This window comes from Kogia breviceps, chromosome 19 (genome assembly GCF_026419965.1).
Source record: "Kogia breviceps isolate mKogBre1 chromosome 19, mKogBre1 haplotype 1, whole genome shotgun sequence".
Classification (NCBI taxonomy): Eukaryota; Metazoa; Chordata; class Mammalia; order Artiodactyla; family Physeteridae; genus Kogia; species Kogia breviceps.
The window spans coordinates 44,163,204-44,190,934 of NC_081328.1; the positions used below are offsets into that span (position 1 = coordinate 44,163,204).

General features: G+C 41.1%; 2 protein-coding genes across 8 annotated transcripts in view; one reads left to right on the forward strand and one right to left on the reverse strand.

Moving 5' to 3' along the window:
* The window catches only part of MILR1 (mast cell immunoglobulin like receptor 1), a 28,319-nt gene extending 10,595 nt beyond the window's left edge, over positions 1-17,724 (forward strand). The window contains exons 3-9 of one of the 2 annotated variants that reach the window (XM_067022218.1): positions 1,371-1,655; positions 3,515-3,628; positions 10,047-10,136; positions 10,667-10,723; positions 10,850-10,918; positions 11,338-11,418; positions 17,288-17,724. In XM_067022218.1, the coding sequence (XP_066878319.1) occupies positions 1,371-1,655; positions 3,515-3,628; positions 10,047-10,136; positions 10,667-10,723; positions 10,850-10,918; positions 11,338-11,390 (668 nt within the window). In that variant the 3' untranslated portion in view covers positions 11,391-11,418; positions 17,288-17,724. The remainder of the gene's footprint in view (positions 1-1,370; positions 1,656-3,514; positions 3,629-10,046; positions 10,137-10,666; positions 10,724-10,849; positions 10,919-11,337; positions 11,419-17,287) is intronic. The other variant, XM_059046997.2, reaches the window with a different exon arrangement.
* The window catches only part of POLG2 (DNA polymerase gamma 2, accessory subunit), a 44,131-nt gene that overhangs the window by 6,143 nt on the left and 10,257 nt on the right, over positions 1-27,731 (reverse strand). Inside the window, exons 7-10 of one of the 6 annotated variants that reach the window (XM_067022217.1) lie at positions 25,693-25,793; positions 23,713-23,830; positions 20,424-20,547; positions 243-269 (exon numbers count right to left, since the gene is read on the reverse strand). In XM_067022217.1, coding sequence (XP_066878318.1) covers positions 20,458-20,547; positions 23,713-23,830; positions 25,693-25,793 — 309 coding nt within the window. In that variant the 3' untranslated portion in view covers positions 243-269; positions 20,424-20,457. Of the gene's footprint in view, positions 1-242; positions 270-13,121; positions 13,781-14,776; positions 14,853-15,383; positions 15,821-20,423; positions 20,548-23,626; positions 23,831-25,692; positions 25,794-27,731 lie in introns of those variants that run through there. The other 5 variants (XM_067022216.1, XM_067022215.1, XM_067022213.1 and 2 more) reach the window with 5 other exon arrangements.

Below are 27,731 nucleotides of genomic sequence, written 5' to 3' on the forward strand. Positions count from 1 at the left end.
GATCTTCCAGGACCAGGGCTTGAACGCTTGTCCCCTGCATTGGCAGGCGGATTCTTAACCAATGTGCCACCAGGGAAGTCCCATTAAAGGACTCCTTTAATTTAAAAAATATAACTAATTTATTGAAGAGTCACCACTCCCTTCCCTTGATCACTGTGATGCTGTCCTTTTACAAACTCTCAGGGAAGTGTACTTCTAGTTTGAATCATCTTATCTCAGAGACAAGTCCATGCTCTCTGCTTCTTCATGAATGTTTCAATTCCTCCTTCCTGAAAATTACAGGAGGTAGATTTCAGTTCCATAGGAAAAACATCCTATTGATGCTATTTCCAAACAAAGTTGCTCTTTGAGGCCACCGTCACTGGGTGCCATTCTGTCAAGGATGCTGCCACAGGGATTCCTGCTCAGGGGAGGGGACAGAGCAAGAAGACTCTAAATTATTTTCTTTGATTTGACTTTAACAATGAAACATAATTCATTGTTTCTGCGCCAAATCGTTAAATTGGTACAGTGTTATTAAAAACAAACGCATATGCTTGGGAGTTGGCCCTGGCTCTGCCATTTACTAGCTCTGTGGCCTCTGAATCACAGTTGGCTCAACTGTGCAATGGGCATGAAGTTGTCCACCTGTAGTGCTGTTGTGAAGTGAAACAAGATAATGTGGGTAGTGACCCGGACACATGATGGATACTCAACAATTATCTTTCCTTTCCCTATAATAGTTTTATTAATGAATTATATAATAAATTATATAGCTGGATTCTCCCACTATCCAGCTATATAATTTATTATATAGGGTATGATCTTACAGAGCTTACCAGACCCACTCATTTCTGGTCAAGAATTTCCCTTGACTCTATTTATCAGGGTTACTTCCTTCTTTCGGGAGGAAGTGAAAGATAATTGTACAGTCGAATTCTGTAAGTGACAATACGGTTAGAAAAGATGATATTTTTACATTTCTTTGATTTAAAAAAAACCCCACTACAATCTTACAATGATTGGGAATAAAAGCACCTCTCAACTACATACTTGGAGCTGGATCTTTGACAAAATTATACTATCAGCCATAAACAAATTGTGAATTCTGATGAAAGGCAAGTTTGCGCTCTGATTCCTCAAAGCAAAGAGACGTCCTCCACCCTCTGGCTTTCTTGGAACCTGGTTCATGCCACGAGGCATGAGGTTAACCACATACCCACTGATCCTTCCTGATGGAGCTTCTTGTGAGCAACTTGACTTCTCAGTAGGGGTGTCATTCATCTTGGGGTTAACAGCTGGGAATAGAGTAGGGCTCCCATCCATGTTTGTGGACTGAGTGAGTGAACCCAATCTGCTTATCTGTTTAACATGCACTTTTATTTTTCTAGATCCAGTGACTGCACCAGTGCTGAACATCAGTGTTGTTCAAACAAAAACAGACAGATACATAATGCTAAGCTGCATCTCATTCAACGGCTCTCTGCCCATCAATTATACTTTCTTTGAAAAAAACATGGCCATATCACCAGCTATCTCCAAGAATGTAAGAGAGCCTGCTGAATTTAACTTAACCAAGAATAACACTGGAGAAGGGAAAGAGTATAGGTGTGAAGCTAAAAACAGATTGCTTGACCATGCAAAATACAGTCAACTCATCACCATACCCTCAACAGGTAAAGGCGACCTGAACTCTTTCAAAAGGATCTGGATTTACTTCCAGAAACCAGCTACTCCTCTGCCCGCCCATTTCCCACTTTGCCCACCTGCTTCCAAATGCTTTTCCTTCTGTAGGGTTCACACGTTCTGATGGGGTTGCTTTCTGCCATAAAGGAACCAAAGAAAAGCCTGGAAACTGGTGCAGGAAGGGACCTTGTATCAATAGTTAGACTTCCTGACTTGACCCTGTTTCCTGTCTTGACTTTACACTGCTCAGGTTCCAAGCAGTCGCATTAGAATTTGCATCTTTCTTTCTTTCTTTCTTTTTTTTTTCGGTACGCGGGCCTCTCACTGCTGTGGCCTCTCCCGTTGTGGGGCACAGGCTCCGGACGCGCAGGCTCAGAGGCCATGGCCCACGGGCCCAGCCGCTCTGCGGCATGTGGGATCTTCCCGGACCGGGGAACGAACCCGCGTCCCCTGCATTGGCAGGCGGACTCTCAACCACTGCGCCACCAGGGAAGCCCAAGAATTTGCATCTTTCTTGAAGCTGCTGGGTCTCTTGATTTTCTTTTGCTTTTTTAAAAATCATTTTTAAAATTCACTTCCAACACCTGTACTCACCTGCTTGGCTGTTTAATGCTTGGTGAGTCTAGACTTCCAGTGCCACCCTTCCCTTGAGGCAAGAATGGCTCCTGTCCCAACCCTGTGTTTTGGAAGGCACTGCGCTCTGGTGCTTCTTAGCCGTGTGCCTTCCCATAAGCTTCCCATAAGCCATGGGGATTTGTTCATCTGGGCCCTATATCCCCACTTTTCTATACCTTACTCTAGGTTCCTAGACCTGAATTCCCTACCCAATCAGATCAGAACCCACCTTCCAGGGCCTGCACAAGTCTCCTTCCCGGCTCATCCTCCCAAGGGTGGACCATGGTAAGGATGTGAACATTCCTGGACCCACACCAAGGGAGCTGTTTGTGGGGAGTGGGGGATGGCATTTGGCCATGCAGGCTGGGGGTGTCCACATGCATGTCAGGCTCCTTAGGATGCAGGTCAGAGCCTGGGTGGAAAGGGGCCCAGGCTAGGGCTGGGGCTGGCTCTCCCCATACTGTCATGTTCCAGTGCAGAACTCTAAGGAGTCTGAGAATTTTAGATTTAAATCTGGCCTTATGAAGGGACATTGGTCGAGGGAGGATGATAGAACAAAAATTAGGTTAGCAAAGGTAGCAGGCACAATTGGGCATTGAACACCTCATGTGGCCTCATCCTCAGAAGATCAGAGCCCACACCTGGGTGTTCAGTAAGTTCTGACAAGTGAGGCAACTTGTTGGAGTCAGGCTCCAGAGTCAGGCTTTTGCCTACAAATCACAGCCTTCAATTCACTAGCTGTGTGACTTTAGGAAAGTCACTTAACCTCTCTGAGTCTTACTCTACTTAATTGTAAAATGGGAGTAATACCAATGAGAAAAATGAGGTAATGCATGTAAAGTGCTTAACACAATGACTGCATACAATTAACACTCAATAAATGGTACGTATTTGGGTGACATAAATCATGCCGACATGACTAAAGCCTTTGCCCAATAAATGGCCAGGCTGTTCTCAGGCTTATGACCCTAACAACGTAGCCAACATCTGTCTATTAAATGCTGTGCTGCTTTTTCTTCCTTGTATATGACCCCTTGTGGAAGATGGACTTGGTATGAACCTTAAGAACCTCACTAACAAGTTAACTCTCAAGTTGCAGGGCCGGGACTCAGGGTGCAGGGTACATTGGTTAACCTGGGAGACAGTCGTGATCACCCTTTCCAGAACATTTCACAATTCAATATCATTGGAAAAGAAGGCTGTGCAGTGACCAGTGAATGCTGTCTTCTTCCAGGAGGAGTCAGCTGTCCTTTCTGCCTGCAGCTACTGCTTCTGGGGTTTCTGCTTCTGGTGCTAATAGTAATAATCCCAACTCTGGCATTTTGGATGCTACCAAAGTACAAAGCAAGTAAGTTCCTTAGGAGCTTTGCCATTGTTTTCCCTGGGTTTTGGATACAGACAGCAGGGTGAGGGCAAGGAAGAAGGGAAAGGGGAATCAGAAATGGAATGTGAAGAAAATGAGAAGAGAAGGAAAAGATGCAAAAGGAGAAGGTAATGAAGGACTTCCTGAACGGTTCACATGTAGCACAGTTCTCTTTCTTCTGGTAAAGACTTCCCTATTTAGACTGCTTGCAGGTGTGTGACCTGTGCAGTCACACAGGGCCCCGTGCTAAGGAGACAGTTTAATGCTCCGCTGTCACTGTCTTGAAATTCATTATACATTAAAATTTTTTTTTAAATTGTGGTAAAGTATGCATAACAATAAAATTTACCCTGTTGACCATTGTTAAGTATACATTCCGTGGCATTAAGTACATTCACATTCCTGTGCAACCAACACCAGCCATCCACTTTTTCATCTTGCAAAACTGAAACTCTGTACCCATTAAACAGTAACTCCCCATTCATTTCTCTCTCCTCCCAGCCCCTGGCAAACACCATTCTACTTTCTATGAATTTGACTACTTTAGAAATCGCATATAAATGGGATCAGACAGTATTTGTCCTTTGGTAACTGGCTTATTTCATTTAGCACAATGTCCTCAAGGTTCATCCCTGTTGTATACGTGTCAGAATTTCCTTCATTTCAGGACTTCCCTGGAGGTTCAGGGGTTAAAACTCCACGCGTCCACTGCAGGGAGCACAGGTTTGATCTGTGGTCAGGGAACTAAGATCCCACAAACCATGCGGTGCAGCCCCCCAAATTTTTTTCCCTTCATTTTAAAAGCTGAATAATATTCCATTATCTATCTATCTATCTATCTATCTATATATACACACTCACACACACACATACACACACACACACACACACACACACACACACACAAACACTTTGTTTATCCATTCACCCATCAATGAACTCTTGGATTGCTTCCACCTTTTGGCTATTGTGAGTAGTGCTGCTTTGAACGAAGGTGTACAAATCTCAGTAATTTTTAAACAAGAGGCCCCGCATTTTCATTTTGCACAAAGCCTGCAAATGATGCAGTGGGTTCAGACTGCCACAGCTTTGCTTTGTAGTTTTTGGTGTCCTCACTGGGTCTGCCACTCGGAGGAAGCTCAGTACATGAAGACAAAAAGAGCCTCATTCTCTCTGCCCCACCTTAAGTGCTGCATTAAACCCCATTTACTACTTTTCATAATTCACGTCTTACGATCTCTAGTTAAGATTTCAAAGTTGCCTTTTCATTTGGCACACGACTACGGAGGAATATTGAGATTTACACAAAAGACAGTTTGTGTCTCAGGACCGACACCTGCCAGTGAGCTTCGGGGCATTGAGTGGGCTCCTTCACCTGCCTGAGCCTCAGCGTTCTGACCTGTAAAATGGGGCCACGGGAGATACTGTCAGACCTGGGCAGAGAACTAAGTGATACACGTTAGGCTCTTGGCCTTCTTCCATCTCTAAAGTCCTAATTCATGGAAATCCAGGACTCAGTTGACAGGAAACTTGAAAACAGATGTCAAAATGTATACATCTTACACATTAAAAAAATTTTTTTTGTAATGTAAAGCATTTAAAAAATTGAAGTATAATTAACCTACAGCACTATGTTAATTTCAGGTGCACAACAGAGTGCTTCGAATTTCTATTCATTACAAAATGACCACCATGATAAGTCCCGTTACAAAGCTATTACAATATTATTGACTATATTTCCCATGCTGTACATTTCATCCCTGTAACTCATTTATTTTGTATATATTTATTTAGTTATTTATTTTGGTTGCACTGGGTCTTAGGTGCAGCAGGCGGACTCCTTAGCTGTGGTACCTGGGCTCCTTAGTTGCGGCACGTGGGCTCCTTAGTTGTGGCATGCAAACTTGTAGTTGCGGCATGCATGTGGGATCTAGTTCCCTGACCAGGGATCAAACCTGGGCCCCCCCCTGACTTGGGAGCACAGAGTGTTAACCACTGCACCACCAGGGAAGTCCCTGACATTTATTTTGTAACTTGAAGTTTGTACTTCTTTTTTTTTTTTTTTTTTTAATTTATTTTTGTGGTACGCAGGCCTCTCACTGTCGTGGCCTCTCCCGTTGTGGAGCACAGGCTCCGGATGCACAGGCTCAGCGGCCATGGCTCATGGGCCCAGCCGCTCCGTGGCATGTGGGCTCCTCCCGGACTGGGGCACGAACCCGTGTCCCCTGCATCGGCAGGCGGACTCTAAACCACTGCGCCACCAGGGAAGCCCTGAAGTTTGTACTTCTTAATCTCTCTCACTTATCTCATTCACCCCCACCTCTGTGGCAACCACCTGTTTATTCTCTGTATCTATGTTTTTTGTTATGTTTGTTTTTTTGTTTTGTTTTCCAGATTCCACATATAAGTGAAATCATAAAGTATTTGTCTTTCTCTGTCTGACTCATTTCACTTAGCATAATACCCTCTAGGTGCATCTATGTTGTCACAAGTGGCAAGATTTCATTCTTCATTATGGCTGAGTAATATTCCATTGTGTGTGTACCACATACCACATCTTCTTTATCCATTTATCTATCAACAGACACTTAGATTGCTTCCATAGCTTGGCTCTTTGCTGTAAATAATGCTGTCATGAACACAGGGTGCATATATCTTTTTAAATTAGTGTTTTGGGTCTTCCCTGGTGGCGCGGTGGTTGGGAGTCCGCCTGCCGATGCAGGGGACGTGGGTTCGTGCCCCGGTCCAGGAGGATCCCACATGCCGTGGAGTGGCTGGGCCCGTGAGCCATGGCCGCTGAGCCTGCGCGTCCGGAGCCTGTGCTCCGTGGAGGGAGAGGCCACAACAGTGAGAGGCCTGCATTTTGGAAAAAAAAAAAAAAAAAGTAGTAAAATTAGTGTTTTGTTTTCTTCAGAAAAATATCCAGAAGTGGAATTGCTGGATCATATTTTTAATTTTTTGAGAAACCTCCATACTGTTTTCCATATTGGCTGCAGCAATTTACATTCCCACCAACAGTGCATGAAGGTTTCCTTTATTCCGCATCCTTGCCAACACTTGTTAGTTATCTTTTTGATGGTAACCATTCTGACCGGTGTGAGGTGATATCTCATTGTGGCTTTCATTTGCATTTCCCTGATGATTTAGTGATGTTGAGCATTGTTTCATGTGCCTGTTGGCCATCTGTATGTCCTCTTTGGAAAATGTCTATACAGTTCCTCTGCCTGTTTTTACTTTTTATTTTTTTTAATGGGGTAATTTTTTTAAAAAAATATTTGTCTGTTTGTTTTTGGCCACACCAGGTCTTAGTTGAGGCATGCGGGATCTTTTAGTTGCAGTATGCGGGCTCTTAGTTGTGGCATGTGAACTCTTAGTTGCGGCATGCATGCAGGATCTAGTTCCCCGTCAGGGATCGAACCCAGGCCCCCTGCATTGGGAGCACAGTCTTACCCACTGGACCACCAGGGAAGTCCCTGCCTGTTCTTAAATTGGGTTTGGTTTTTTGATGTGAGTTGTATGAGTTCTTTGTACATTTTGGATATTAACCCCTTATCAGACATATCATTTGCAAATATCTTCTCCCATTCAGTAGGCTGCCTTTCTGTTTTGTTGATAATCTCCTTCACTTGCAAGTTTGATATAGTCCCATTTGTTTACTTTTGCTTTTGCTTCTCTTGCCTGAGGAGACAGAGCCAAAAAAAATATTGCTAAGAGCAATGTCAAAGAGCATACTACCTATGATTTCTTCTGGGTGTTTTATGGTTTCAGATCTTATATTTGGGTCTTTAATCCATTTTGAATTTATTTTTGTAGATGGTGTGAGAAAGTAGGCCAGTTGATTCTTTTGCATGTGGCTGTCCAGTTTTCCTGATGCCATTTACTGTGTTGTTGTTCCCAATTGTATATTCTTACCTCCTTTGTTGTAAATTGACCATATAAGCACCAATTAATTGACCATATAAGCCCATATAAGCATGGGCGCTCTAGTCTGTTTCATTGATCTATGCGTCTGTTTTTTGTGCCAGTCCCATACTGCTTTGATTATTGTACCTCTGTAGTACAGTTTGAAATTAGAGAGCATGATACCTCCAGCTTTGTTCTTTCTCAGGGTTGTTTTGGCTATTTGAGGTCTTTTGTGTTTCCATGCAAATGTTAGAATTATTTGTCCTAATTCTGTGAAAAATCCCATTGCTAATTTGACAGGGATTGCACTGAACCTGTAGATTGCCCTGGGGAGTACAGTCATTTACAATATTAATTCTTCCAATCTGTGAGCATGGTATATCTTTCCATTTGTTTGTGTTGTCTTCAATTTCTTTCATCAGTGTCTTATAGTTTTCCAAGTACAGGTCTTCTACCTCCTTGGTTAGATTTATTCCTAGGTATTTTATTCTTTTTGGTGCAATTACAAATAGGATTGTTTTCTTAATTTCTCTTTCAGATAGTTCACTTTTGGTGTATAGAAATGCAACTGATTTCTGTATATTAATTTTGTATCCTGCAACTTTACTGAATTCATTTATTTGTTCTAATAGTTCTAATTCTTTGGTGGCATCTTTAGGACTTTCTATATATAGTATCATGTCATCTGCAAACAGTGACAGTTTTACTTTTCTCTTTCCAATTTGGATTCCTTTTTTTCTTCTTCTTGTCTGATGGCTATGGTTAGGACTACCAATACTATTTTCAATAAAAGTGGCAAGAGTGAGTATCCTTGTCTTGTTCCTGATCTTAGAGGAAATGCTTTCAGCTTTTCATTACTGAGTATGTCAGCCACAGGCTTGTTATATATGGTCTTTATTATGTTGAGGTATGTTCCCTCTATAACCACTTTGTTGACAGTTTTTACCATAAATTGATGTTGAATTTTGTCCAAACCTTTTTCTGCATCTATTGAGATGATCATATAATTGTTATGCAATTTGTTAATGTGGTATATCACGTTGATTTGTGGATATTGAAACATTCTTGTATCTCTGGGATAAATCTCACTTGATCATGGTGTATGATCCTTTCAATATATTGTTGAATTTGGTTTGCTAATATTTTGCTGAGGCTTTTTGCATCTATGTTCATCAGTTATATTGGCCTGTAATTTTCTTTTTCTCTGGTGTCTTTGTCTGGTTTTGATATCAGGGTGATACTGGCCTCATAGAATGAGTTTGAAAGTGTTCCTTCCTCTTCAACATTTTGTAGAATTCACCTGTGAAGCCATCTGGTCTGGGATTTTTGTTTGTTGGGAGTTTTTTTGATTACTGATTCAATTTCATTGAATAGTAATTGGTCTCTTCATATTTTCCATTTCTTCCTGATTGAGTCTTAGGAGATTGTACATTTTAGGAATCTATCCATTTCTTCCAGGTTTTCTATTTTATTGGTGTATAATTGTTTGTAGTAATCTCTTACAGCCCTTTGTATTTCTGTGGTGTCAGTTTTAACTTCTTTCATTTCTGATTTTATTTATTTGAGCTCTCTATTTTCTTGATGAACCTAGCTAAAGATGTATCAATTTTGTTTGGCTTTTCATAGAACCAGTTCTTAGTTTCACCAATCTTTTCCATTGTTTTCTTTTAGTCTCTACTTCACTTATTCCTGCTCTGATCTTTATTCTTTCTTTCCTTCTACTAACTATTCTTCTTTTTCTATTTCCTTTAGGTGTAAAGTTAGGTTGTTTATTTATGATTTTTCTTGTTTCCTGAGCTAGGATTGTATTGCAATAAACTTCTCTCTTAGAACTGCTTTTGCTGGGTCCCTTAGATTTTGGATGGTTGTGCTTCCATTTTCATTTGTCTCCAGGTATTTTTTATATTTCCTCTTTAATTTCTTCAGTGACTCATTGGTTGTTTAGTAGCATATTGTTTATCCTCCATGTGTTTGTGTTTTTTGCAGTGTTTTTCTTGTAGGTGATTTCTAGTCTCATACTGTTGTGATCAGAAAGGATGCTTGATATGATTTCAATCCTCTTAAATTTATTGCATCTCATACTTTTAAAAAACATGTCTCCTCTTCCTACAAAAGCGCAGGGTCCTACAAAAGTGGAATTAATATTCTTGAGTACTGGCCAGGACTACATGGAACTCAGCTGGGTAATTTACTATCTCTTGCAGATATTACAAAGCTTTTTACAGTCTATTCTTTTCAGCAAAGGAAAGAAAAGGTGTCTCTGGCCATCTCAAGCATAATCTGATAGACAAAGGATGTTATTTGCAGATCCAAGAAAATAAATCAGAAGGGTTCCTGCCTTAGAGAAGCAGATGCTATGGACTCCTTGCTGAGTCTATGGTTTTCCTTTAATAGACAACAGTTTAGGCCAATGGAGCAGGTCATTCTTTCAGAACTCTGGGGAATTCCTCTCCTGTGGCTGAAGTAGTTTAATTTAATGATTCTGCACCAATTTATATAGGAAAAGCTATGAAAGATAATGCACCCAGAGTCTATGGAAATACACCCATGGAAGATGGAATATATGCAAATATCTGTAAAAATCAAGCAGGTAAGAGAACTTTGTTGGCGATTTTGGTTGGTTTGGGGTTTTTGTCTTTAAAAAATTTTTAAGGTCATACAGACACATGTGTAAAAAATTGCAGAAGCAGAGTATAGTGTCTCCCTCCCATCCCGACACCCTATCCCACTTTCCAGGGGCAATAACCAATTTTTTAAATCCTTCCACAGATATTTTATGTGTATGTTAGCATCTAAATAAATGGTAGCAATGGTAGCATGTTATAGATATTTCATTCTACGCCTTGATTTTTTCACTTAACAACATATCTTGGAGATTTTTTTCTATCAGTTCAGAATGATCCACACTGTGTTCCAATCTCTTTGATGATCACCTCTTAAGGCTGGCATCATTTGCTGCTTTCTAGTAAACAGACCCAGGACCTTGGCCAACAATGAGAACAATCCCAGCCAATGTTGACTGAGGGCCAGCCATGTGCCAGGCACAATGTTAAGCAATTTACTTGCCCTGTCTGGTACAAACACCACTAACTCCCAATTTATATCATTCCCATTGTACAGATGAGAAATCTTTGCCAGGCTTAGAACCAAGGCAATGTGTTTCCAAAGCCCAAGATGGTAAGTACTCTCTGCAAAGTCCAGAGGTGACATGACATTGTGAGGGTAGCTGGCAAGCCACTGCCCTCAAGTGATCAGAGATTTGGATTATAGGCCCAATAACTCTGTTTCTTGTCTTTTATCCAGGGACTGAATACTCTCAGGAGATACATTATACCACCCCCATGTTCCAGGAGGTGGCACCAAGAGATCAGGGTGAGCCACAGTTTGGGATAAGGGATGCTATTTAAATGGGACAGTAGTCTCTGTGAGGTCACCATACTCCCAGGCTTTAGGAACCCAAGGATGGGATGAATGGCGGCAACATGCATACCCTAGGAAACCAACAGCAATCAGTACCACAGCTCCTAACAAATTTCATCAGATGGGTAGATGGGGAGGAGAGAAGGATGTGGTGGGGAGAATAGCATATAAAAAATCCAGAGAGAAGGATGCAGGTGAACTTCAAAAAACTTTTCAAGAATAAATCATTTAATATAGTCCGGAAAAAAAAAAAAAAAAACAGTTAATACTTGGTTCTGTCAGGCCACCCAGCTATTAAAATAGAATTTTTTAAGAGCTTCTATGGATATATATTCTAAGTTTACTGAATTATTTTCTCTTTTATATTATAGAAACCTGTAATGATTGTAAAACTGGATATGTCTATTCTGAACTCATCTTCTGAGATTTAAAGATAGAAACTACATCTCAGGGTAAGATACTTTTTATAAAGCTGATTTACATAACGAAAAAGCAAACTTGATTGACATTTTAAAACGTTTCACCTGGTTACCTAAAGTGAATCACTGTTTTTCATGTTTAAACACTACTCCTTTGGCCCTTTCAGATACATCCAATCCTGTCATCAGACAACATATTTGTCAGATAGGATCCTGACTAGTGACAGTTTTTAAATGCTTTTGCTATTTTTAGGCATGGACCATTTCCCCCATGACCACATCATTTAATAAAGAATAATTGTTCAACCACTGTGCTCTTCATAAGTACATCCTGGAAGCATTACAACGATCATCTACCCATCCCCATGCCCATTAAATGTTCAGAAGCAGACACACAAAGCAAAAGCCATGTCTAAATTCTAACACAAAAACTGATGACCTTGAAAAGGTGACTTTAGAAAATGGCACCTGCAGTCACCACTGGAGGAAGGCAAGATTACTCAACAAGTACACATTTATTATCCATTGCCATTAAAATTTGCTCGCAGCTTTTGGAAGCCTGCAAAATTATTTATATTGATTTCCATGGACTTTCTCAGTCATCAAGATTTAGGTCATGTCAAAGGCATATGCCTTTATGTGCTGCATTTCCCATCAGCTCTCTGTCAAGAGAACAGCACAGAGTTGACTTGGGGGAGAAGAGAGAAGTAGATTAGTTTCCCAGGACTGCTGTAACAAATTACCACAAACTGGTGGCTTAAAACAACAGAAATGTATTTTCTTACGGTTCCAGAGGTCAGAAATCCAAAGTCAAGGTGTCAGCAGAGCTGCGCTCCCTCCAAAGGCTCTGGGGGAGAAGTCTCACTTGCTGCTTCCAGTTTCCAGTGGCTCCTGGTGTTTCTTGGCTTGTGGCAGCACCTCTCCAATCTCTGCCTCATCTTCACGTGGCCTTCTCTCCCTCTGCTTTTCTCTTATAAAGACACTGGTCAGCAGATTTAGGTCAATCCAGGTTGACCGCATCTTGAGATCCTTAACTTATTAATTACATCTGCAAAGACCCTTTTTCCAAATAAGGTAATATTCACAGATTCCAGGAGTTAGGACTTATCTTTTTGTGGAGCCACCATTCAGCCCACTTCAGGGGACAAAATTATTTCTGGTTTGAATCTCTTATCCTAGGAGTTATAAGTTAAGTCCAATAAAGCCAAGAGGCATTTCTTGGGTTCCAGACAAACAAAATAACTTGACCAAAATTGTTCTGCTCTGTTCTTTTTCTGTTCCCAACAATGGACCTCTGACTAGAAAAATCACAGCTATTAGCTATTAGACACTAAATCTGTGGAACACCTATAAGGCCAGTATTATTATTATTTTTTTAAAATTTATTTTAATCTGCATTGTGTCTTTGTTACTGCGCATGGGCTTTCTCTAGTTGTGGCGAGTGGGGGAATACTTTTTGTTGTGGTGCGTGGGCTTCTCACTGTGGTGGCTTCTCTTGTTGTGGAGCATGGGCTCTAGGCATGCGGGCTTCAGTAGTTGTGGCACGTGGGCTCAGTAGTTGTGACTTGCGGCCTCTTGAACACAGTCTCAGTAGTTGTGGCGCACGGGCTTAGTTGCTCCACAACATGTGGGATCTTCCCGGACCAGGGCTTGAACCAGTGTCCTCTGCACTGGCAGGCAGATTCTTAACCACTGCGCCACCAGGGAAGTCCCAAGGCCAGTATTATTAACTTGCTTTTACAGGTAAGGAAATTTAGGCTTAAATGGGGTAATTTCACAGGGTCATCCCTAGCTTGGTAAGTGGTTGAACTGGGACTTAAATCCCAGCAAAGAACAGCAGCAGCACTGGCTGTGGGAATGCATCTTCAGGGTGGGAAGGGATATTGTGCACACAGGTCCAGATGAATTTGAGGATTTTGTTGCCTAAAGAAGCAGCATTCATGAACATAATTTCCCCCTTTCTCTGTTGATATTGTTATTTGGAAGAAATAGGTATATCACAGAGGCTAAGAGTGTGGGGGCTGTGCAGTCAGACTGAGCTGAATCCAGGTTCAGTCCTGTGCTAATTGTGTGACTCTGGGTAAGTTACATAAACTCCCTGGGCTTTAGTTTCCTCATTTGAGAGAGTGGGGGAGAGGAGGAGGAGAGAGAGAAATAATACCTACATCATGGAGCTGCTGTGAGAATTAACTCAGATAATGGATGTAAAAGATTTGGAACAGGGCTGGGCACAAAGTAAGAACTAAAAAAATGACTAGCTATTCATAGTATGATCATGCTTACCTTGAGTCATAGTAATCGGCTGCTCCCCTTAGAAACCATTAAGTCTTTGAGGTTATAAACTTAGTGACTTGGCCACTGTTAGCTTCTTCATGTCTTAATCATGAAGCACAGCCTGAGGCAAGAAATTGGTGCAGGTTGTTTATATGAGGGCCCAGGGAGAGTGAAACAGAGAAGGAAAGGGGTGGGGAGGGGCTAGCAAATTAATGAGCATACCAGTAACTGGATTTGATCCTATTGAGACCTTATTTTTGTATATATGTATATATGTATGTATGTATGTATGTATGTATGTATGCAGGCTGCACTGGGTCTTAGTTGCTTCTTCATTGTGGCATACATGCAGGATCTAGTTCCCCAACCAGGGATCGAACCCAGGCCCCCTGCATTGGGAGTGTGGAGTCTTACCCACTGGACCACCAGGGAAGTCCCCTATTTAGACCTTCTGAGGTCTTTTTTTTTTTTTTTGCGGAACGCGGGCCTCTCACTGTAGTGACCTCTCCCGTTGCGGAGCACAGGCTCCGGACTCGCAGGCTCAGTGGCCATGGCTCATGGGCCTAGCTGCTCCGCAGCATGTGGGATCTTCCTGGACTGGGGCACAAACCCGTGTCCCCTGCATCAGCAGGCAGACTCTCAACCATGACGCCACCAGGGAAGCCCCTTCTGAGGTCTTGAAGTCTGGAATGCCCCTGGGTTTCACAGCATGCCCTGAATTGACAGCCTCTCATTTTCTCTCGCAAAGCTTCTAAAGCAGTTAGTAGAAGCCAACCAACTCCACAATCCATATAATTACTATTGCCTCATGCCTTTCAAGTGCTAGAACTATTTATTGCATAACCTAGTGCTTCATTATCTACCTCTGCTCCCTTCCCCACTGCAGGGAAAAGTCTTAGTAATTGTGAAGCTATGGCATGTAAGAATTATCTCCACTCCTCTTACCACCGGCAACAGAGTCCTTCTTGCCATGCATCCTTGGAGGAACTGCGTTTCCCTGGGCTGCTTTCTAGGGCCTTCTGATAGTCGTATCCTCAGCTAGCCTGGAAAGCAGAGCCCGAGAAAAGGCCTTGTGTGGAACAGAAGGGACACTAGGGAACAGGCGTGAGGGACTGGAGGAAAAGCCAGAACAAGGTATAAGGTTGAGCTGGGCATTGCTGTGGGCAACTGGTGCTTGACCCCACTGGAACCGTCTGCAGAGTGAAAAAATGTCTCTCAGAATTGTCCACTTGAGGACTGATAGTGAGAAGCATTTACCCATCAGCTTCCATCCCCCACTAAGGGCTGCCCCAGGAGGTGATGCATCTCCCACTTCTAGGCTGTGCATGTGGGCATTCCAAGTGCACTTCCATTGGTGTCTCACCCAGGGCACTGGAAAGCCCCAGGGCAGAAAAGGAGTGATATGTATTGTACAGTTAAAGCAAGAAAGCTGTCAGCACAAAGTGGGTGAGGCCTCAGATGAAGCTGGAATCAGAGGTGAGGCCCAGAGGATGTGACTGGTGGTTGCTCTGCCATCTCTCAACATTTCCTTTGTGACAACTATAATAACGACAATAATAACTGCCATGGGCAGTTAAGTGTCAAGTGTACTTATCCTCACAACTCCCTCCTCACCCAACTCTGACTTTCTGTGGCTTCCGCCTGTACCTACCCACTGAGCAGATGTTGAGCCCCACCCCCATGGCATTTGCATGAATTGTTTAGGAGGGAAAGAAGAAGAAAAGGAAGAGAAAGAGGATCTATTGAGTTTTCATTTCAATAGTTACACTTTTTTCATGTCTAGAAGTTTCCCCTTGGTTCTTTTCCTTTTTTAACATTTATTTATTTATATATTTATTTTTGGCTGCGTTGGGTCTTTGTTGCTGGGCGCGGGCTTTCTCTAGCTGTGGTGAGCGGGGGCTACTCTTCGTTGTGGTGCATGGGCTTCTCGTTGCAGTGGCTTCTCTTGTTGCAGAGCACAGGCTCTAGGCCCCCGGGCTTCAGTAGTTGTGGTACTTGGGCTCAGTAGTTGTGGCTCGCAGGCTCTAGAGTGCAGGCTCAGTAGTTGTGGCGCATGGCCTTAGTTGCTCCGCGGCATGTGGGATCTTCCCGGACCAGGGCTTGAACCTGTGTTCCCTGCATTGGCAGCTGGATTCTTAACCACTGTGCCACTAGGGAAGACCTGCCATGTTCTTTATGGTTAGTGTTTTTTTGCGGATGTGTGCCCAGATGAGTACTTTTTCAACTTGAGGTCATACAAGCATTACTGTATACTACTATCTACTAAAGGTTTTTCTAGTTTACTTTCATATTTCAGTTTATATCCACCTGGAATTGTTTCTGTGATGTGAAATTGGCATCATACTTGTTTCCACTCCCCCGCATGGACATACCCCGTTGTTCCAGCACTGTCTACTGAAAAGACTGTCCTTTCCCCACTAAACTGCACTGTCACCTTTGTCACAAATCAAATGCCCATATACATGTGGGTTTCTTTCTGGGCTCTGGATTCTGTTTCATTGCTCTACTTATCTCTCCTATGTCAATGTCATACTCAGCTTTCAAATGCATCTTGATAACTGGAAGAACAATTTTCCCACCTTGTTCTTTCTAAGAATATCTTAGCTATTCTTGACCTTTTGCATTTCTGTATAAATTTTAGACTCAGCTTATTATTTTCTTAAAGAAAAAAGGAACATAATAGGGATTTTGATTGAAATTGCATTGAATTTGTAGATCAATTTGGGGAGAATTAACATTTTTACAGTATTGAGTTTTCCAAACTACAAATATCTCACCATTTGTTTATGTCTTCTTCAATTCTCTCAATAGCATTTTATCATTTTCTGCATAAACAACTTGCACATCTTTTGTTAGATTTAGTCCTAAGTACTTGATATTCTGATGCTATGGTAAATTGGGTTTTTTTGTTGTTGTTTGTTTTTGTTTTTTTTGGGTGAAGTAGAAAAGAATAGCTTCATTGCTTTGCTAGGAAAAGGGGGCCACAGCAGGCTCATGCCCTCAAACCGATGTGTCCCAACCTGGAGGGTGAATTGAGGAGTTTTACAGTAATGGTTCAAAGAGGAGGGCATGATCAGCTGGTGGACATTCTTCTGATTGGTTGGTGGGGAGGTAAGTGGGAGTTAGCATCATCAGCCTTCTGGTTCAAACCAGTCTGGGGTCTACGTGCTTGTGGGTTAACTTCTCCCACCTGGTGGGGGTTTCAGTATGATTTTAGATGCTATCCGTTCCAAGGTAGTCTCACAACCAGGTGTTAGTGCCCAAAAGGTTCTCGCAAAGAAATGGCACAGAAGACATCCCAGTGGTGCTGAGGATGAGTGGGAGTTGGTCTGGCTATAAGTTGGGAATAAAGGGTCAGCACCTGGTTTCAGAACTTAATGAAGCTCAGGTTCTTGATGTCTCATCACAGGAAGAATTTAATGAGAGACAAAGTGATAGGTAAAAAGTGGACTTATTTATAGAGAAACACACTCCACAGACAGAGTGTGGGCCATCTCAGAAGGTGAGAAAGGTAAATTGTATTTTTGTTTAATGTTGTGGATATACAGAAACACAATCACTTTTCTTGGTTGACTTTATATCCAGCAACCTTGCTAAATTCTTTTTTATTTTAACAATTTATCTGTAGCTTTTTCTTACAATCCGGAGATCAGAAAACTACTGCTGCTACTGTTACTGCTGTTGCCTCTGCCACAACAGCCTCACCCAGAAACTGGAGCCCAATGGAGTGTGGAGTTATGCCACTGGAGACATCTGCTTTTCAGTGGAAACCATCACCTCCCTTCTACTTTCCAGGTCCCAGGTACATGCATCTAATTGGTAGAAGATATTCACAGCCATGCCCTGGCAACAAAGGAACTGTAATTTTTCAGGTTTCAGACCCCACCAAATAGAAGAAGGGTTATGATGTGGCTTAAGAGAGCCAATCAAAATAGCTACCACACTAGCCAAAATATCAATCAAGACTGAGGGGGAAATAAAGACATTTTAAGACAAAAACTGAGAAGGAGGTTTCCCAATCACATTCACACTGAAAGAACTACACAGTGTACTTGATGAAGAAGGAAACTGAACACAGAGGAAGGGTGTAAGATTCAAGAAGCATATGAGTAAATGTAAGAGAGAGAGAGAGAGAGAGAGAGAGAGAGAGAGAGAGAGAGTGTGTGTGTGTGTGTGTGTGTGTGTGTGTGTGTGTGTGTGTCAGGGGGAGGCACGGAATGAGAGAGAGAGGTCTATGAGGTCTGAAAACATTATAAAGTTACCATAATTTCTAAAGTGTGGTATGGGTATATGGCTGGAGAAGTAGAAAAATGTAAATGTAACAGGACAGAAAGTCCAGATATAGATCTAAATACATATGGGAGTTTAGTATATGAAAAATATGGCATTTTAAGTCAATGGGGAAAAGATGCAATATTCAATACACTTTAAAAACTTGAGAGCCATATTCAATAAGTTAGAACTGCACTTCATTCTTTGCAACAAAATTAATTCAGCTAGCTCAAATATTAAAATACCTAAAAATGAAGCCACAGAAGTCCTAAAAGAAAACAGGAGGAATTTTATGATAATCTTTAAGAGGGAAAGGCTTTTCTAGGTATGACTCACAATCCAGAAGACATAAATGATTGTTAAATTTAGTTAGATGAAACATTAAAAAATTACATTTAAAAATCTTAAACTGTCAAAAGAATGGGGGGGCGTATTTTGAATCCATGTCTCTGATAAACTATGAAATTCTACAATATATAATGAGCTCTCACAAATTAAGAAAAAAGCCAAAAATCCAATAGGAAACCAGGAAAAGGCAGTATCTGCAAGGTGACACCAGGGCAGCACAAAAACCTTGCTGGGATGAAGAGCTGCAGATAGATGTGCTCTGACCAGCTGCCCTCAAGCATTTGTCCCTTCTGCCCCTTCTGCTCCCAGAGCTGGGGGATTACAACCTAAGGAGACTGCCTTCTCTCAGTGCTGCTTCTCCTGAAGGATGTAAAGGGGAGACTTAACCAGAGGAATGATCAACAGTGGTTCAGTGATGTCTGAAGCTCCTTCTTTCTCCTTTACTGCCCTGGAGGGACATGGGCTAGTGCCTTGTCTTTGACCTTTATTACACACAACCAGAGACAGTAACTGAGATTTCGGGTAGTATATAAACTTATAGGTTAGGACAATTAGACACCTAAGGATAACAATGACCTCCAAGCACATCTCCGTGGCCCCTCAGACATAATGTGGGAGAAGGCACAGCTGGAGAAGGGCCAGAGCAGGACCCTCTAAAGGGCAGGGGCTCCTCTTGCCAGGTCCAGGAAGGGCATTGCTACCTCTCTCTTGTCCTGGCCACCATCACCTGGGCATTGTCAGAGCTCCTAACAGGTCTCCCTGCTTCCCTTCTACTCTGCTAACATTCCACTCTCCACAGTGATCTTTTCAAAATAACAGTACATCCCTTCTCTGCTCAAACTGTGCCCTCTCCTGCCCTAGTGGCTTCCAGTGTCCTTACTGTGGCCACCATGGCTCTAAGCAACATGGGCCCTGACCACCTCTCTGACCTCCCCTTCTCCCCTTCTCCCCTCTGTTCTGGCCTGCTTTATGTTCCTTGCTCACTCCACACCATTCTCCTCCTAAGGGCCTTGGCACTTGCTACTCCCTTCTGCCCGGAATGTGCTGCCCGAGATGTTCACACAGCTGGCTCCTTCACATCATTCAGTCTCAGTTGGAAGGCCAGTCCTCAGAGGCTCCCCGATCACCTATGTAAAGCTCACTACCCTAGGCATGATCTAGCATATGCCATCCTGTCCTATTTTACAACACTATCGCTACCCGAAATTCCCTGAAATTGCCCATGCACCTACTTGCTTATTGTCTGTCCCCACCTCCCCACCCCTAGAAGGGCCTTGTCTGTTTTGTTCGCCACTACATCCCCAGCACCTAGAGTTCCTGGTACTTGGGTGCTCAAAGAGCCTTTGTGAATAAACAAAATGAACAGATGTATAACACATATAATAACAGGCCAGTCTTTAGGAGAAGCACAACTACCCCTGGCATTTAAATCTGAGAGAAATTTCTCCCATGCTTCCTCACAGGAAGACGTGGTGTACGTGGCAAACAAATGCCCTCAAGAACATTCTTATGGCTAAATGAAGAATGAGTTTCATAGAACTATGTCTAATAACATCTTTCAGTACATATTGGTGTGAGTATTTATCAAATACTCTAAGAAGAGTATTTGATAAAAAAAAATTTATGGGCTTCCCTGGTGGCGCAGTGGTTAAGAATCCGCCTGCCAATGCAGGGGACACGGGTTCGTGCCCTGGTCCGGGAAGATCCCAAATGCCGCGGAGCAAGTAAGCCCGTGAGCCATGGCCGCTAGGCCTGCGCGTCCGGAGCCTGTGCTCCGCAACGGGAGAGGCCACAGCAGTGAGAGGCCCGCGTACCGCAAAAAAACAAACAAACAAACAAAAAACAAACAAACAAACAAAAAATTTATTAAATGCAATTGGGCTGGAGGGAAGTTTTGTCGAAATACCATCCAGGTAGGCAGCTCTCTGATAAATTTAACAGTGGTTACTACAAGGGTGAACATCAGAAACCACCTGTAAGCATTTTAAAATATATTTATGAGGGCCCCACTGTTAAGAGAAATAGTAGGTCTCTCTGGGATAGGGCTCAAACATATTTATTTTTAAAAGCTCCACAGGAGATTCTGATGTGTAACTCCAGTCGGACACCTCTGATCTGGATAATCCTCCATAAATATTACTTACCTCCAACTGCAGTGCAGACATTCCATGTTGCCAGTTAGTGCAGCCAGCTGATCTGAGCCCAGGAATACAATCTTCCAGTGAAGGCTGAGGCCCCTAAGAAGACAAAGTACCTAAATAAAGGTACCTGTGGGCAGGACTGAGATTTTCTTCAGAAAAGTAATTTTAAAAAACATGTTAGTCTCACAGTTATAGTAAAACTAAATATTGGACCCCAAACTGCAAAAATGAAATTTAAACTTTTAAGTAGACATATGGTGGGAATACTGGCGTTGCAGTTCTGCGAGTTCTGTGGTTAAGGTGAGATAAGGCAAAGGAGCAGTTGTGTGTCATGGCAATCTAATTTTATCACCCTCAGTATTCTTGGGAATTGGGATTCTTGATGTGGGAGGAGATACAGATGTGTGATAGAAGAGGTTAAAGTAAAAACCCTTAAGTCCTAAAGAGGCATGAGGGGACTTTTGCGGGGTGATGGAAATGTTCCATATTATCATTGTGGTAGTGGCTGCACATTTGTCAGAACTCATAATCTGTACATTTAAAATAGGTAAATTTACTGTATGTAAATCATATCTCAATAAAGCTAATCCACACACACACACACACACACACACACACACACACACACCAGTCCTGAATTTGAATTGCAACTACTGGTGAGTTTGTGATGGCACCCAGAGTATAGTCTCCAAACAGTTTTCCAGTAAAATGAACCAGGGCTCCTTGGAGAAACTCTAAATTATACAATCTCTATATTACATATTAGATACCAAGGAAGCTATCAAAGACTACTAAAGTTGTGTCAAAAGGACTTGAGGCCAACATGAAGAGGCTCCTACTGGCCAAAGACAGAACAATTTGTGCATGAAAAAGAATAACTTTAAAGAGGACAAATCCAGCATTTCTCCCACCTTTCCCATACCTCTAAGCAAACAGCAGATGAGATGTTTTCTTTTATATAAGTATTCTAGCTAATAAATAAAGAAGGACGATGGAATCAGAATATCACCAATTTTGCCACCTCTAATGAACTACCTGATGATCTAGGCATTGGTCAATGATTGCTAGCATTCCCCAAAGAGAAACAGCCAGACATTCACTGCTTCCTGATGGCAGAATACAGCCTATAAAATAATCTTGCCCACCCCCCCCACGAAATTCAACTTGAAGCTGATCAAGCCTCTGGATTCAATTTCCAATCTATAGGAAATATATAGAGAGGAATAGGTTAAACTACACCAAGGGGATTCAATAAGCAAAAAAAATCCAAACAGTAGAAAACACCATAACAAACAACTCAAATGTCTTGGAAAAAAAAAAAAAAAAAGAGGGTGAGCGGGTGAGAGAGAGCTCAAATCTATTGTATAAGGATGAGAGAGACTAAAAGACCTACAACCAACTTCAATAAATGGGTCTTATTTGGATCCTGATTCAACAATGAGACAATTGGAAACTAAGTGGATATGATATTAAAGAATTGGTTTTTAAAAACTTTTTATTATTAAAATCTTCAAACATACACAAAAAGAAGCAGTACAATGAACTCCCATGTACCCATCACTCAACTTCAACAACTCAGCACTACCCTTATTTTCCCTACATATTCTACCACTTTTTTTTTTTTTTTTGCGGTACGCGGGCCTCTCACCGCTGCGGCCTCTAGCGCTGCAGAGCACCGGCTCTGAACGCGCAGGCCCAGCGGCCATGGCCCACGGGCCGAGCCGCCCCGCAGCACGCGGGATCCTCCCGGACTGGGGCGCAAACCGGCGTCCCCTGCATCAGCAGGCGGGCTTCCAACCACTGTGCCACCAGCGAAGCCCTCTACCACTTTTTTAAACTAAATTTTAAAACAAGTCTCAGATATCATATATTTTTACTCAAAAATATTTAAATATGTGTCTCTATCAGAAAATGACTTTTAAAAAAGAAAAATAAAGCCATAATATCATTATCACACCCAAGAAAATTCTCAACAATTCCTATTATCATCGACTGTTAATTTTTTCAGGCGTGAGAATGGTTAACTTAACAAAAGATCCTGAACTAAAATATTTACAAATGAACTGATAGCTGCGATCTGCTTCGAAATAAATAGAAGGGCGATGTGGGGTGTATGAGGCAAGACTGGCCACGGGTTGATGGTTGTTGGTGCTGGGTGATAGGTCCATGGGGTTAATTATACTATTCTGTGTATGTTTGTGTTTGAAATTCTCCCCAAGAGCAAAAACTGATAACCAAAAAATAAAGACCTACTAAGTAAAGTCAACTCAGACAAGCCAGCCAAGCTTTTAAGACATTTTACACAAAGTATCAGAATTTTTGTCAGGTTGGTAATGACAACATAGTTAACACAAACATAATCAGCACACAAAAGTTTAAAGATTTCTTATAAACATATCTATTAGAATCAGACATGAAATACACTAATATTAGATTATGCCATTTAACATTTATTTTAGCTTGCTTTGCAAAAGTCAATAAATGTTCTCATTTTTAAAATTTTAGTTTTAGGTTAATCTTTGATATTTGACAGTGTATATAAAGACCCTTCTCTTTCCTGATAACAAAACCCATTTCAGAGAAGACAAGACAGTACCGCCCCAAGGGATACATTGTGTTTGATCCAAATTAATCATGATATTCTCATTCCCTTGGACAATGACTGGCCTAGTAATGACCATATGATTCAGTTCTGATAAATACAATAAAATGTAAATAAGTCTTCTGACCAGGATGTTTGGGAAAGCTTTTACTTTCTTAATTAAAAACAGAAGAGCCTTGGCTGGCTAGCTCTTATCTCTTTGACTTTCTTCCTGACTCGAACGTGGCTGAGAAGGCTAGAAATACATCCGCCATCTTGTGACCAAGAAGAAACAAGTATAAAGATAAAAGCCAATATACTAAAGATGGTGGAAAGACAGCAAGAGCCTTGCTCCCTAACTACTATAGAGGAAACAATTACACCAGCTCTGGACAGTCTATCCCCTCGATTTCTTGTTATGAAAGAAACAAACTCCAATTTGCTTAAGCCAGTATAGCAGTCCTTTTGTTTCTTATAGCTGAACATATTCCTGATACCATGAAATACATCAAGAAATATAAGTAATAAAAACTAAATCAAAAAAAGCTCCCCCAAATCCACTTCTGAGTTCAAAGAGGCTAAAAAAAAATACTAATAATAATCTCAGTTAAATAAGACAACCAAATTAGGAAAGGAGAATATTTATTACACAAATATTAGAATCTATACATTCTTAGCTGATGATATATATTTAGTTAAAAAGTCTTTTACTTTGGATATATGCATCGTTTCCTTCATTGTGGTGTCTCTACTTCTCAGATGTATTAATCCATTCTCCAAAGTAGCTTCAGTAATCAACACTGTGAAGAGGATACTCATTTCATCATATCTAAGAAAAAAAGGTAGTTAACCAAAACACATGAGCACAAATATAGACTGTAAATTCACCACATTACCAGCTTTAATTACTCAGGAGCCATTGCCACCTTCATGAGTCACAAAACTCAGGGACTTCCCTGGTAGTCCAGTGGCTAAGGCTCCAAGCTCCCAATGCAGGAGGCCCAGGTTCGATCCCTGGTCAGGGAGCTAGATCCCACATGCTGCAACTAAAGTTCCTGTATACCACAACTAAAGTTCTATAAAAAAATAAAGAAAGAAAGAAAGGAAAAAAAGAGTCACAAAACTCAAAGGCAGGGCTTGAGAACTGAACCCAAAAATACTTTTTTCAAGTTTCTGAATCATTTTCAAAGTAAAATTTTCAGAAAGTTTCTGACTTATTGTAATAGCTGGGAAGTCATAAAAGAAAATATATGAAATAAACACTGGTACCTCAACACACCATTTGGTGCGATCTGGATGAACCTCAAAATAACCTCAGCCTTTTGGTATTTGGATACAATCCAAGAAAATAATTTTAGACAAAACTCTCTTATAATACTAATATAATATTAAGATCTAGTGTACAACAAATTATACCAAAAACCATGCTAAATATATAACTTAGTACACTAACTTACAGTTTCTAGTTTAGCAATAACTGAATATGTTCCACATTGGCCTTCTTTCTGTTTACCAGGTCATACTATCTCATTGTTTCTTTTCTTTTAGGACTCCACAGAAATTATCTTATTTATCTACTTTAAGAACAGGAAACTTTTCTGTGTTGTTTACTGCTGTATCAAAGTACAAAAAATATAGTGGGTGCTTAATAAATATCTGGAGAAAAGTATCCTGGGACAAAGGAAAAAAACTAACCTGGGACATAAAGCCTTTACCATGTAAAGAACAATTGTAACTTGATATTGTCCACATGACTCAAAGGATAAGATTTTAGAAACTGAGAACACTGGAAAGTTCAAGTACCACCCCTTCATTTTATATATGATAAAGCCATCAGCTGTTTTATCTATAGAAACTTATTTTTCTTCTGACATCATCTGAAAGGTATATTATATTTTAACAAGTTACTACAGAACTGAGGAGCAAAACACTAAGCTTCACAACTTTTCACCTAAAAGATATGTATTCAACACAAAAAGCTAAAAAAATAACAAAATAAACCCAAAGTAGGGAAAAATGAATTATTTTATTAAAAAACAAAAGTTAATGAAAATAGCAGGGGGTAAGACTAGAGACAGGAGATCAATTAGGAGATTATTTCAATAATCCAGTCAAGAGATACTGGTGATCTTAATGGGGAGATGTGGATGTGAGATACATTTAGGAGGAAGACAAGAGTTAGTGATGGACTAGACTCTGACAGTAAGGAAGAGGGAGGAGTGAAGGACAATATCCAGGTTTCAGTCTTGAGCAATCAGGTAAACAGAGGTGCAGATCACCGAGAAAACTAGTTCTCTGTTCTCTGGAATAGAATTACCTTCCACTCAGCCTGAGAATAAACAAGGCCAGCAAGGAAAAGGCACTCCACTCATGTTCCCTCAGTCCTGATTCAACAAATGTGTCTAATATAAATAATTCCATCCCTGATAAACTAATAAACTCAGGTACACATACTTCATGGTGTTAAGTCTTAAAGTTTCACATAGTATGTGCTTATATATACCTGATGAGTATTGTTTCCTGCTGCACTAATTAACTAAGGGTATGTGGTTCCGTAAACAGGAAAGTTAGGAATAATTTTGAATTATAGTATATATAGATATTTAGAAGAAATCTGTTACTCATAAAGAAACATCATATAATCAAAAACTCTGAATACATTTTTTAAGCAACAAAAAACACAATTCTTACTTTGAATAAAGTTGTTCCAATGAGGATGGCACAGTTTCCAAATAACCAGGCCACACAGATATTCCATTTTCTAATAATTCATTACATAGCCCTTGACAAACCTGGGGAAAAATACAAGAACTATGAATATGAACGAAAGAAAAGTAGCTAGAGTTATTACCCTATTTTTATGAAACCACCAATCATCTTTTTCACTCTTTAAAGTGGGCATAAATCCCTTTAATTATGTAACATTGTTGATAATTTTATATATTGTATACTTATAAATTGTATACTTCTTCTGAAGAACTTAAATACTGCAAAGCTGAATACTAAATGCAAATCTGAAATTTATACCAAATATAAGAATTTTTATTATCATCATTCATAACACAAATAAACAAAAGCAAAACAGATTCTATCAGGAAAAAAACAGTCCAAAGGGCTATGTTAACTCTAAACTTATCTGAGACTTGAGAACTGAGCCTAAGGGTTATAATACGATGTCAGGAAGAGAAGGAAGAGCCATTAAAGGAAACTAAGGAGAAGGAGCCAGAAAAGTATGATGAAAACCCAGAGAGTGGTATTCCTGAAGCCAATGAAAGAAAATGTTTCAAGAAGAAAAGAATGATTGATTAGTTTCAGTGGAATGCTGGAGACAAAAGCCTGATTGGAAATACAGAAGTAATGATGAGTAAATGACATAGTACACTTTACTGTTTTCTTAAAAATGGTGAAGCAAGAAAAAGAAAAATTTAAAACTCCCTTAACAATCAGGATTTCTCTCATTGGCACGGCCGATACAGGATGTTTAGCAGCATCCCTGGTCTCCATTAGATGTCCGGAGCACCCTTTCCCCACCTTCTGGCAACCAAAAATGTCCCTCAAAATGTCCCCAGATATTACTAAATGTCCCCATGGGGAGGGAGAGGGGGAGGATGGTGGGATGGGGTAGGGGTGTGTGCCTGAGCTAGAGCACTGTTTCTCAAACTTAAGCACCAGAATCACCTGGAGGGCTTGCAAAACACAGATGGCTCAGCCTCGCCCCCAGAGTTTCTGATTCAGCAGGTCTGGTAAGAATTTGCATTTCTAACAAGTTCCCAGGGAAAGACCATAGCGAAGTAAATGGGTGTAAAGGTACAGGATATTTTGGGGATAGATGAGAATATAGATATTAATAAATTAAGAAATTATCAGAGAAAAATAAATATGAGTTTTAGTAAGTTTAGTTTTGGTTGCCAGCAGAAAATGTGCTCTAACAGAAGGTAGAGGGCTTCCCTGGTGGCGCAGTGGTTGAGAGTCCGCCTGCCGATGCAGGGGACACGGGTTCGTGCCCTGGTCCGGGAAGATCCCACATGCCGCGGAGCGACTAAGCCCGTGAGCCATGGCCGCTGGGCCTGCGCGTCCGGAGCCTGTGCTCCGCAACGGGAGAGGCCACAGCAGTGAGAGGCCCGCATACCGCAAAAAAAAAAAAAAAAAAAAAAAAAAAATAACAGAAGGTAGAAAAGGAGAGAAAAAGTTCTAAGCATGATAAAGCGCAGGTGAAGACATGGGGAAATAACCCACAAAACCTCTTTCATAGCCCAGAAAGTTACATACATAAGGATTCTCTTTGTCATACTGCTGAGGGGAAAAGTGTTAAAAACAGAATAAGACACTACTCTTTTGGTAAAACACCCAAGGCACGAAATACTACTAGTATTCTTACAAACAAACAAACAAAGGCCTGCAATGGTAATGATGAAAATCTAGGAAACAGAGTTCTTCTTTGTCCTTCAAGCAAAAAAATCCGTAGGAACTTGGTACCTACCAGGGTGTCGTGGAGCCTCCTGCAAACCTGGGGGAAATGTGGAAATTAAGCCATTCTCTTCCCTTTCCCTGAGCTCATTATCCCCACCTTCCCAGACCCCTGCACAGGAGCCTGGGAAAGCCAGGTCAATCTTTCTAGTATCCTCACTCAGGTCCCCGGATGGGTCTGAGTTACCCAAACAGAAATGACTGCTGAAGGGGTCCTGGTTTTTCTTGACAGTATTTAATTTGACCAGATAGATTAGAAAAAT